The following is a 13,011-nucleotide window of genomic DNA, read 5'->3' as shown; positions in this document are numbered from 1 at the left end:
TCACATCAGGGATGCACTGTACTGCGCTTTTCTTCAGGACATGCTTTCTGCACACACAGGCTTGCCGAGATCTCAGCCTTGGCAGTGCCCATAAGGATGCTGCTCTGTGCCTCTAGGGCCTCTCAGCTGTGAGGGTCCCCAGCAAGGGGACAGGAAGCCATACAAAGGCACAAGGGAGTCGAGTATTTCACATTTTCTCAAGAAGACCAGAGTACAAATCCACCGTGCATCTGCCCATCTTCGAGTATTTCACATTTTCCCAAGAAGACCAGAGTACAAATCCACCGTGCATCTGCCCATCTCCAAGTATAGCCAGGCACTGCTGCCTCACAGGGATAAACTGGCTCCTGGGTCTGCACACAGGCACACAGTACATGCCTTTGGCGCCATCAGTCACCAGCAGGGAGAGAGATGCTCAGTCAAGGTGTTTCTTGCAGGACCCTTCATTCAAGGTGTTTCATTTCTAGTGGAGGGCTTAGAGAAAAACAGTTGCCAGGAACTTGTGAACAGGATGAGGGCATGCCAAAGATGGGCAGGGCTCCAGAACAATTACTTTTCCACAAGTTCATTTACTGCCCACTTGCTAGGGAAGGGGGTTGGTTGCCTTTTCCCAGTACGAGAAAGTGAAGGAAGCTTGCAACTTACCCCTTGCCAGAATTCAAACCCTCCAAATGCTTTTTCTTCTACAAAATGAGAAACATTTAAACATAAACACAAAGAAAAATGGTGAATAAAGCTCCTTGCATGCTCAGCAGTGGGCATTCACTGCCATTGAGAGGCAATCTCCCCGGTTCCCTGCTGCAGTGCTGGGTCACACCTGGTCTGTAAATCACAGTGGATTTTCTGCAGGTGCCAGGATGTCTCACCTGTGACACCTCCCAGGAGGCTGGCGTGGCTCTGAGCACACTGAGCCATTGCCAGGAGCCATTGGACAGTCACCACTCCTACATACAAGCAGCTCTATCCAAGTGCAAATGTGTACAGCCCCTGGAGTGAAATTTGGCTTCAGCCTCATTTTTTGTTTTGAGGGCACCATTCCTTAGCAAAATGCAACATGCTTTTGAGCCTGAAGGCTCCAGGCTCAACTGGAGGAAAACCAGGGTCTGGCATCACAGCCCTAGGGTTATTTATGACCCTCCTTGGTACTAGGGATGGCTTACAGCCACCTCCTGCATGCTGCTCTTCAGGGGAACAACCAGAGCAAGCTCCCTTAGCTCTGGTTGGGGGTTTTGCCCAGTTTGGCATGAGGACACTGGCTGATGGTGGGAAGGTGTTTCACCATCCCCCACAGCTCATGGATAATGGTGGGGACTGGTGACTTACCAGCATTCGTGCTGCTCAGCAAAAAGACCCCAGTACTTAGTTGTGCTGGTGTTGACAGGTCCTAAATCCATATTGTAAGAAGTATTTGATGTCACTAACAAGCCTGTGGGAATGGCATGTTTCACTCAACCCTGCAGTAAGTCCAGGTATTTGCTCCTTTCAAGTCAGAGCTCTTTGAGAGCCCAGGGCTGAATAGGTATTTTGCACAGCTGCTCAGTGACCCGAATGGCCAAGCTGACCTCTGCCTGGCCTCCCCTCTGGAGCTAATGACGCTCTCAAACATGGCAGGGCCTGGATTTTAACCAGGGATGAGTCGGCTTCACCACTAGCTGTCATCTCTGATGCTTTAAGGCTGTCTCACCCAAACTGACCCTGTGAAGTGTGTCAGACTCATCTCTCCAGACCTCTGGCTGCACTGGCTCTCGACTTGGTGCCTGTCACACAACAGTGTTAGCAGGGAGCAAGGGTGGGTCATTTCCATTCCTGCATCACGAATCCCATCGCTGGTCCACAGAGGAGAAAAAGAGTGTTATCCCTGGGCCGCAGCCTTGCAGCCATCTCAGCCCTCACCCCTCAAGGCCACTGAGCAAGCTCAGCAGACACCAGCTTTTCCCCAACCTTGAATTTTTCATTTCATCCCCAAACTTTCGATCAGCCCCCCCCCCCAGCATAGTGTGAAGCTTTCTACCTGTGCAAAGCTTTCCAGGGATGACACTGACTCTCCCGCTTCCTTTCTCACCCTCGAGCCCCACAGCCGAGTGGGATGGTGGAGCAGGCAGCTCACCCACATTCACACTGGGGTGAGCTGAAACTCCTCCTCACCCCCTTGCATTCTGCACACAGGCATCTGCAGCTGCCCTTCGCTGGGTGAGACCTGTCTCCGTGCTCAGTGAGAGCGCAGGGACAGCCAGCGGCATCTTGCCCACGTGAGCTGCACTTGGCCAAGAGCAGGAGCTATTTCTGGAGAGCTGCTTCTCTCAGAGCAGAAGCGGCAGAACTCAGGAGCACTGACCGAAAAAGAAAAGCCCCGGTGTTTCAAATGGGAAGCGAGGTTTCCCAGCCTCCCACCGGGGAGGACAGGCAACATCCTTGCAAAAATAAGGGAGGACTGCAGTGCTCTGTGGCAGGAGGACTCCAGAGGAGCTCAAAGGCTACTTCAATAAGACCGTAAACACGCCAGATCGGCTGTTGTTGCAGAGCTCCGTGAAATCGGTGATGTCTGAGCAGAGTTCAGCTGGAGAGCGCTGGTGCTATAAAAAACAAAATGACTTTGGGCTTTGACGCTTCCTTCTGACACACAAAAAGGTGATTTGTGATTCAAAAGACAAGGAATTTATCATCAAAAGGAGCTGGGACAGAGCTCAGTGTTTACACATGGCAGAACAAGACAGGCACCAAGAGCAGATATATTTATACTCATCCATTAATAAAAGAAGCCAAGTCAACCATACCTTTGTGCTAAAGTTAGAGCATAGCATTCTGCATGTCCTTAAAAAGGCAAGAAAGTTTCCACAAACTGGGACAGCTGCTCCCGGTGCCAGCTCTGTGCTTCCCCTCCTCAGTGCGCAGTGGGCTCCCAGCATCAGCACACTCGCTACCCCAGGAAAGGGGCCAAACATGGCAAGGCTTCTACAAGTGGGAAGGCTGACTAGATTCTGGTCATGGGCTGGTGGCCACTGCACCTTAGGAGCTAAATGTTCCCTTCTCTACCTTCAGAGACCTGCAGGAGACAACTGCCTCTTCCCAGACACAAAAATCCTCTGTTTTTGACTCCAGTACTCTCTTTGCTTCCCTGGTTATAGTGCTTGTGCAAGCCAGCAGCCTTCACTGCTGCTACAGGCAACATGGGGGAATGCTGGTCTTGGCACACTTGGGCTGGCTCTATGGGTTTAAGACTTGGCTTGTAGGGCTGCCTTCATCAACCAGCAAAGCAAAGAGGAGCAGCACCCAAGAGTCTGGGCTGTCATTGAAGGGCCAGTGTGAGCCCAAGGTGAACAGAGAGCACCCAGGACAGTGGATGGTTCATCTCCAATGAGGTAAGCAATAGGGCTGGATGGTGCGAGTCGCTGGAAACTCTTGGATTTGACACTAAGAAATACTTTAGAAACCACTAATTGCAGCAAATTCCTTAGCCCACAGGTACAGCTGGAGCTGCCTGGCTTCACCTGCAGTGTGCAGGGGAACAATACACCAATTAGTAGGAAAGACCTGGAAAAGTCAGATCTCTGTTCCTTGCAAGGTGCTTCTAGAAAACAATCAATTATCCTTCTGCCTGACAAATAACAGATGAGCTCTCGCAGTTGTTTCCCTGTTTCCCCTCTCTGCCCCCACCCAGTTCCAGCCCTTGAACAACGCTGGAAGCTCTTCACTGAACCTCTCCCAGTTCCTCTGGAGCAGCAGGAGCCAGCACTGGATGTGCTATGCCAGAAATGATTATGCTTCAGGCAAACTGAGAGCAACCATAAAAAATACATCTTGTCTAAATCAAAGTTAAGCCCACTGCAGTTTTTCCTCTCTACACTCCAGTAAAACAGCCACAAGCAAAAACTGACCCCAGCTGCACAGGAAGGAAACAGGGCTGCAGGCACACACCAGAGGCCACAGGTCACCTCTCACCTCCCAGAGCACGTTGAAGTTGTTGTCACTGCAGAATGCATTTTGCCTTTGAGCTCATGCTGAAGATGCTTCAGTTACATGAACCTGACTGACCTTTGAGCAAGACAGAGGACTAGATGGCCTCCACAGATCTCTTCCAACCCAAATTATTCTACAGCTTTGCAATTTTCTGTATAAAGACAGAAAGAGGGCATGCAAATAACTCTGCCTCCCACACCAGCTACTAAGCTAAGCTCTCCTATCAAAGGGTGCTCAGGCTGCCATCCCTGAGCCAGTATAGTCAATAGAAGTCCAGCAGCAAAATCCTGACAAGAAGTCAGCTTTGCCACTGGCACAGGGATCAGGGCTTCTTCCTGAGTTTTCGGGTCAGATCTCCTGATGCAGCTTGTCAGTGCCAGCCTAAGATGCAGCCTTAGCAGTAACACTAACCTCACCCTTGAGCTCTTCTGCAAATTCAGTTTGAATTCATAAACCATTTCAATGTGATCCAAATGGTTTCCAGCAAATGTTACCATTTATTGACTATATCCCACCCTGCAGCTGCCAAGCACAGCCATGTGGCACAGGGATTCTCACTCAGTAACCATGCTGGTGGACCTTGGGCTGGCACCAAACCCCAGAGCCCACATCCAGGTTGTCACCAAACCTTCCTCCCAGCTCTTCCCTGATGTGACAGTGGTACTGCCACTCTCAGCTGATGCTACCTACACACATTGAAATGAGCACCGTGGCTTGTGATCAGCTGTGATTTGTGTGATTTGTCTATCATCTATTCTAAGTATTTACAGCCTATAGAAAGCAAATGTATTAAATCAGCCATGTTCACTTCCTCAACCAACTTGCAGTGCATTCAAAGAATCTCTGCTTCCTCTGATGAGCTTTACTTTTGATAAATCATATTGAGAAATGCTGAATATTACAATACTTTTACTGACTTACTAGTGAATTCCAGGATCAGCCATTTTACAGCTTTGCCTTAAAATGAAGGTAGGTTGGAAGACCTAAAGCTTCTTTGCTTTGCCTCTGAAGCAGCTCTGCAATGCCTTTCTCCCAGCACAGCCAACCTTCCCTTCAAGACCACTCCCAGTTCCACTGATGAAGAATCCCTTAACCAGCTCTTCTTCAACAATTTTCAGCCCTGATTTCCAGGCATCTAATTTTAGCAGTCACTGTTGAACATCCTCTTGAGTTATTGTTAGAATGAAATGAGGATCATCTGACAGGAACATATCCTTGGTAAGTACTGGGAAGGAATGCTTACGGAGTTCGCATGCCTTCCTGCATCCTAATTGACAATCCTACCACCCAGAGACACACCTTATCCCACCCTTTTTGTTCCTGGTACCTTGTATTTCCAAAAGCAATAAAATCCTGCACCAGTCTCAACTGTACTAGGCATATTTAGCTGTACCATTTTGCTCAGTTATTGTTTCCATAATTACTTCCAATTAGCCATAGGGATTTATTTGTTATTTTTAGGATCATTTCAGCTGAAAAGGCACCTGATTATATGGATCTATATTTGCATGACATCTTTCACTGCAGGATCTCTAAATACTTTGTAGGATATGAATGGATTTCTGCTTGTCTGCAGTGATCCTCCTTCTATAAGCAGGAAAACAGGAGCAGTGATCAAAAGACACGTCCAAACTCCCAGAGGAAATTTACACCAAACATAGTAACAGCAGCTTCCAGTTGTGTATGTTAACTATTAAACCTGTGCTAACACAGATGGAGTGAGGTTGGCTACACAGGCATTAAAGGAAATGCCGATACTGTAATTTGAAACAGTTCTCTCCTTCCACACTAACAGGTTCAAACAGCGATTGAGCTTGAGGAGGGGGAAAAAAAAAAAAAAAGGTTCCTTATCAAATACCAAACAAATGGCCCTTTTCTGCTAATAAGTAGCAATGGGAAAGAATGTGGATTTTCAGAGAGCTCAGTGTACAAACAGATGGGGCTGGGATTTTGCCAGCATGACTTGCCAAGGTTTTGCCCTTTATCACTGTTAAGAAGATCCAATCTCCCAGCTCATTCTTCACACCAGCTTCCCTTCTTTGCGTTTTACCTGTCAGGGAGATGCACCAGCAAAACTCATCCAGATGCACTGAAAAACAGACAACACATGGGAGCCAGTAGACTGGTGTTTCTCTCTTTTATTTAAAAACAGTGCTTCATTACCATTTGCAAAGGGTTAGGAAGGGTTTCCCCCCTTGCTTAGAGTTTATAAAAGCCAGCAACATGATCAATAATTTATACACATGGATAGTAATACAAAAAAAAGGAATAAAAGCTAAAGATCTAACTACTCCAACCTTCACAATTCCAGCTACTTGATAATAATAGGAATAACCCAATGAATACTGTATGGTCTGAAAGCTACTATACAATATGATACTTAACGAGGGAGGGCGGGAAGTTAGAGGCTGTCACGAAGCCCTGGGATGCAGATACTGCTTCTCCAGAGTCAGCAGGGAAATGGGACCCTGGGCAAGCGGCTTGGGCGTCCTAGGAAATGATCCAGGGGAAGGGAACGCATCCCACCTGGGACACGTCCTGTTCCCCGGCGGTACCTGGCAATGGGAGGTGCTGGGGAGACTGCAAGAAGGGGCAAGTCTGTCGCTGCCATTGGAGGTGCTGCGGCGTCTCAGCCTTGCACTGAAAATCTGCAAGTCTCAAGTAGATCAGCCTGTGAGGTCAGTAAAATACTCCACCAGCTCCGTATCACTCTATAGCCCTGGTTCTCATTTGCTATCAGCCCCAGGTTTTAGCTCCAGCTATTTACAAGCAGGATTTATCATATTAAAAAAATAATTCAAAAAACAAACGAACAAACAAAAAAAAAACCCCATTAAAAAAAAAAACAAACAACCGAAACCAAATCATATCCCCTGGGGTAAAAGAGGATGATTTCGTCACTTGATAATGCAGCCAAACTGAGCTGCCAAAACTACAACACACGCAGCACACACAAAATACTGTGAACAGAAAAAACAGAAAAACATGACCAGAACTGAGACTACTAATGCGGGAGGCCTGATTTCTCTAATTTACTCTGTGGGGAATCAACAAGCCCCTCCTCCAGCAGAGAACTGGGAATCTGGTAAGAGATTTCTTGACCCACTTCGGAATAACAACAAAAAAGAATAAAAAAGCATTCCCAAGATTAACCAGCATTTTGCTGACTGCCAGCCAAATGAGTATCTGGGTGGACGGCTTTAGACACCAGCAATCTCCTGGTGAAATCAGGCAAGATTTTTGGCTGATGTGTTCTTGCTCTACCATGAGCTGAGAGGCAGCATGGGAAGCTTGTCTCCTGCACAAGCCTGGATCAGCTGCAGCCCGATACCTGGAGAGGACAACCACTGGCAGCTGCTGACAAGAAGTTGCCTTCCAGGGTCAGCAGTGGCAACGGAGATGGGACTTGGACATCCCAAGACCCATTTAGGCTGCCATCGATGCAGGCACTGCAGAGGGACAGGGGCTATCCTGACAACTCCTGGCTAGAGCGAAGCATACCAGGGATAAACCCCAGAGCCTACTTGTAAAGGGCCCCATTTCATGCTCTTGCTATCAGACTCCTGCTTGCCTTGTTGACTGGAGTTTTCATTGTGGAAGAGAAGTTTACTGGGGTTGCAGGGTGGAGAGGGCAATCAGTAAGGTGGGGGTGGAGGAACGGGTTTTTCAGACATTAACATCACAAAAAATAGTGTTTTATGCAACAAAGAATCAAGTCTCACTGGTGTATACTACAAAATGTTTGACATTATCCAAGAGCATGTCAAAAATAAAAACACAAAGAAGTTTACATTGGATGTTTTTCTTGTTCACTATGTTGGTTCCCCCCCTCCTATTTTAAAACAGTGCAAACAGGTAAAACACTTTAAAAATCACCCCTCTGCACCAAGGACAGCATTCCCCCACCCTGCCAGGCTGGAGGGTCACAGGCAGCAGGTCCTCTGCCATGCTGCCTGTGCGCTTTCCCTTTGGAGCTAGACTCAGCAAAAGCGCTCCCCAGAGCTGTTGTTTGAGTTTCCCTTTATTATATTCCTAAGTGCTCCCCAAACCTGTTCTCCACTTGCCTCCATCTTCACGGCCAGGATGGGAAGATACAGATAGGGATGGGCTAGGGAAAAACATGGGTAGAACTGGGAGGCTCTGCTTTGTATTTCCCGCTGATGGAGCTCTGGGTGCTGGAATTGAAAGCCCAGCAGCCAGTGTCTCTTTTCAGGCAGGGAAATGGCTTCATTAACCATTCCACAATTAGCACTTGAGCCAGCTATTCAGAAAAACCTCCTCAGTTCTTGCTGTGCACTTCACATCCACAGATGTCTCAAAACAGGTAAGAACAGGGGGTAAACTTCAACTTCACTTTAAGGACGGGGAAGCGAAGTCTAACGTAGCAACACAACTGCTCCACGGTGGCCCTTGAGGATCACTGACAGAGCCCTGCCCAAACACAGGTCTCAGACTCCAGAGCTGTCACTCTTTCTTGCTGGGCAAGTCTGCTCCCTCTCAGGCACTGAAACAGCCAAGCCACAGCTATCTTTAAACATGGCTTTGTCTATCTGAACTCATGACACAAGATCCACATAACTGCTTAACCTGGGAAAAGCTGGCTATAGCAGGCTCATACTGAGCTCCCCATTGCCTCCAGGTCCTGTCATGGCTTTTCTTAGAAAAGCTAACCCACCTACAACAGAGCAGCCTCCCAAACATGGGGACAGGGATAACAGTTTGCTAATGTGCTGGGCACCAATACAACTTATTCCCAGTTGAGAATATGCTATACTAGTAGAAGTCATCTTTGTACCAGCACAACTGTACCCACAATGAAATACAGACCAGCACATTAAATAAATCAACTCTTCAAACCAAAATTTTATCAGTATATCATCATGTGCTGGCCAGACCTATTGCAAGACAGTACAAACAGCTACACTTAAAGAAACATTTTTATTCTGCATCAAGAGGAATCCCAGATGCCACCAGACGAGAAGGTGACAAACAGCAAGCTATTTGCCATGCTGCCTGTGTGGTTTCCCTCAGAAAGCCAAACCCTGCTTTGCAAGGGACCTGTGATTGCAGACCCATCACAGGGGCAAGCACTAGCTGCCATCATTCAAATAAGCCAGGGCCCAGTTTAATTTATTAAACGTAATTCATTTTGCATAGGGAGATATAGGCTTTGTCCTCACTTCTTCAGAAGATGGATATAGCCACAGCTTGGCTACTCTGAAAGCATCTCTAGCCAGTTTATAACACATCAGAGCGAAACCAGAGCTGTTGTTCGCCAACAGGGAAGAAAGGCTGAAGAGCTCTCCTGTCATGGCACAACACTCTTTCGAGAAACCTTGCTGCAAAATTCCAGCTGGCATGCAAGTTTTTGGGAGGTCCGGTGCTCCGGACACCTAGAACCAGTGAGCTACTTCTGGCCCCCAGCCATGCAAGTGTCCCAGTGTCCCCTCTGCAGCTCACTGCTGAGAGCAGGAAGCTGGGCTATCAGCAAGCTCCCTTAGCAGGGATCTGGCAGCACTAACTATGGAGTCATGGAGACACTGGCTGGGTAACGCACCAGAGGATCCTGGCAGGGAGTGACCAGAGCAGACCAGGCTCAGGTACAAGAGGAATCAGGCTGGATGGTCTTAGAGCAGGTATTACTCGGAGATCAGGGGACCACAGCCCCACAAAGGTTGGGTGCTTCTGCACTAACCCCCTCACATTCCTAAAATATACTCGGGCGGGCTGAAGCTGCCATGCATAGACTCTGCTCGGAGGCAGAAATGGGGCTGGCCTCCCTACTTACAGAGAGGCCAAGTGGCAGGCGGGGATTGCAGGCAGCACTGCCGGGGCAGGGGAGGGCACTCAGGGAGGGAGAACCCAGCTTTTCAGGAGCCGCAGTCAGAACCAGCTGAACTGAACGCAGGAGAGGGGCAGCGGGGGGAAGGGGAGGGGGGCAGCGCCCCCGGGGGTGCTCTGCAAGCTGCGCTCCTCTGCCCACAGCCTGCAGACCTGCTGCCTGAGGAACTGCCTGGGGGCATGGGAAGGGATGGCCTCACTCAGGCCCTCCATTTACAGCAGTAGAACAAGTCCGGTAGAGGCTTTTGCTGCATCCCAGCTCCTCAAGTACCCCGGCTGCCCTTCAGTGGAAATGGCTCCCCTTGAATATAACTATTTGTACCACAAGTCCTCCCTCTTCTACCCCAACTCAGGCAGTAAAAGCCCCCAAACACTCCGAGTCCCTCTCATTTCCTAGATTTTGTGAAAGCCCCAACACCCTGTTCCCCCCCCCTCCCCATTTTCAAGCTAAAATATTTATATACAAACAACAAAAAAATTGTCATAACAGCAACAAACCAAACTTTGGCTTGGGGGAAAAAAAAGTAAAAAACCAACAATAAAACCAGAAAAAAAAGTGGCCAACAGGCTGGCAGTTTGGTGTCCTCTTTATCTGTCTATTCCTCCATAGAATCAATTGCTTCAGCATCTCTAGTTTAACTAATGGCTTCCCCATTCTTCCCATTAGAGGTGCTGTGCACAGAGAGGCTCCATATGTCACTGGGGAAGAGCTAAAAACATGTGTGGTTGCGTGTGGCTGGGCCAGGACACCTCCCCAGGAGTGGAACCTCCACTTGGTGATGTTGCTTAGTGTTAAATGCAGGAAGTTTCCTATTCTGTATCAGTGGTGGACGGAGAAGCACATGTACAACAGGAGTTGGAAAGGCTTCACCAACAAACCCACACTCCAAGCTGCCCTTCTGGGGGCAGTGGCTCACCCCAGCACCAACTGATGGAGTCGAGGCAGCCTAATAAAATTAGGGTTCTGCACTTCTCTACCAGGTGGTGAGCACTGCCTCTAACCACTGGAGTTACTGGGAGCACTCCAAGAGCCAGCAGCTGAGTAGGGAGGTCTGGAGAGCAGCAACTCCCCATCACACCACAGCTCACACTGTCATCTAAATGTGCTATCTTTGAAACACAGCGAATTTGATTATGTGGGAGCAGAAGGGAGATGGTCTTGGGAGTTGTGGAGCCTTCTGCTAAATAGTCTCTATGCTTCTTCTAATATGTAGTGTCTATATGGACTCAGCAGACCAGGTGCACAACTTTCTACGAGAGGCTGGGCAAAACAAACCCAGGGGCTCCAATGCAGCTATGTAAGGGCCTGACATAGCTTGTGGTAGGAAGTTCCTATGAACTCAGAGCTTGCACAAGCTGCTTCTGCCAGAAACAAAACCACTTCAGGATCACATTTAGATATAAAAGATCCTCTTCCCCCACACAAACCCACATGCTTGTCCCTCACCTCAAGTAGCTTATACATGACTGTTTTTACCTTACTCATGTTGTTTGAAATACATTACTTGCAGAAGCACCTAAGCAGCTCAGGATGAACAGGAGCAGAGACCTTGCACGCTGGGCCTCAGAGCATCTGCCATGCTCGACTCTTCTGCTAAATTTCTTCCTCTGCAAGGCTGCACGTGCTTCACCTCTGCAAGTTTAACCACTTGCTGTCTGCAGCAGAGGTACTCTGCCTGATCCTGCACTGCATCTGCCACTTCTCGAGGAACGGGACAGCAAGGGAGAAAGATCTTGAAAAGGAGGAATGAAAACTAAGATAATTATAGCCACCAGCAATGGACAACGATCAGCTAGTAAAAGTTCTGTGTGTGGGGGAAAGGTCATCCTCATCAAAAACTTCTTCCAAAGTCTTGTCCCCTATACAGCAGATAACAGCAGAAGTCTTAGAGCAGGTTGAGGGACTCTTCTCTTCTGAAGTCTAAAATTCTGACACTGCTGAAGCTGTCCCAAACCTGTGCGTGTCAGATGATGACAGGAACGAGGAAAGTCTCTGCATTTCCCCCATTTCCAAATGTAAATGACTTATTTCCCACCAGCATTTAGGTCCCAGCCGCAGCCAAAGAGTGCTTCCTTCTGCAGACCAGAAACACGGCAGGTGGAGACTTCTCCCTCACGTCCTTCTGTCTCACAGGCACCAAGCACCAGACCCAGGGAAGTAACTCTGTCTGCGTGTTCCTGATTAATTGCATGATATCAGTTTCTAACCGCTTTCCTTATCACTAATTGCCTTTTCCGTGATTGGTAGGATAAGCTATGCACCAACATACAGACACGGAAATGCATTATTTTTACCACAGTTTAAAAAAAAAAAAAAAAAGAAAACAAAAAAAACCACAAAACAAAAAAAAAAAGCACAATCTTTGGAACAAAAGAATTAAAGGCAGAAATTTAAAGGAAAAAAAATACATATTCAAAGAACATAGTGAGGTATAAAAAAGTATTTTCTCTTTTGTTTTTTTGTTTTTCCTCCTCAACTTGCTATAGAGTTCCTCTACTAGTAAATATTGCAATAGCCAGGCCTCATGACTTGGGGGGGCTGTCCCACTTGCAGGGGGCTCACGTCACTTCAGTAGGGGGCAAATCGGCTGTAGCCACCTCGGTATAAACTCGCCTGTAGAAATGAAACAGGAGAAGAAAAGGTTGTTAGGAGAACTGTGAAGTGATACCTAGGACAGCACCCAAATGCTTTTGGAAGGACCAATGGACCTGTCCTGGCACTGGCCCACCACCATCAGCACCTCTAAGAAGCAAGAGAGAACTCTGTCTGCAAATCCAAAGACGTGGCTCAGGAGAACATGCTCATGGCCAGCCAAGCTGGAGGCGAAGTTTGGCAAGTCTTAGTGGAAGGGAGCTCAGTACCAGAGAGGGGATTCACGAGTCCTAATCTCAAGCTACATTTTTAGGCTGCCTTTATAGATAGATAGCAGACACCAAGACTTCTAGGATGCTCTTTACCTCACCTTAGGGTGATATGATGACCAGGTACCCTAGAATCACCTGCTTTTCCCTCACTGACCCTAAAAAGAATCCACATGATGAGCTGAGGCTGAAACAGAGGTGCTACACTGCAGTTATCTATTTTTAGGTGTCTTTTTCTCTGAACACATTTGTATTCCAGCCTCTGCAACAACTTAGCTACTGCGCTGGCTAGCAGATGGGCAAGCGTGTGTTTTCACCAAGCTGCTCCACTCGTCTCTGATGCCAGCATAC

The 13,011-nt window shown here is 47.9% G+C and overlaps 1 protein-coding gene across 9 annotated transcripts in view; it reads right to left on the bottom strand.

Annotated features, from left to right (window-relative positions):
* Window positions 1-6,080: 6,080 nt before the first annotated feature.
* The window catches only part of RBFOX2 (RNA binding fox-1 homolog 2), a 173,427-nt gene continuing 166,496 nt past the window's right edge, over window positions 6,081-13,011 (bottom strand). For all 9 annotated transcript variants that reach the window (XM_051784610.1, XM_051784609.1, XM_051784614.1 and 6 more), the window contains one exon: window positions 6,081-12,412. In XM_051784610.1, coding sequence (XP_051640570.1) covers window positions 12,368-12,412 — 45 coding nt within the window. In that variant the 3' untranslated portion in view covers window positions 6,081-12,367. The remainder of the gene's footprint in view (window positions 12,413-13,011) is intronic.

This window comes from Manacus candei, unplaced genomic scaffold (assembly GCF_025592945.1).
Source record: "Manacus candei isolate 608988 ecotype Guabito, Panama unplaced genomic scaffold, ASM2559294v1 h1tg000018l, whole genome shotgun sequence".
Lineage (NCBI taxonomy): Eukaryota > Metazoa > Chordata > Aves > Passeriformes > Pipridae > Manacus > Manacus candei.
The sequence above is the reverse complement of the archived record's forward strand: the minus strand, read 5'-3'. Positions and strand labels throughout refer to the sequence as shown.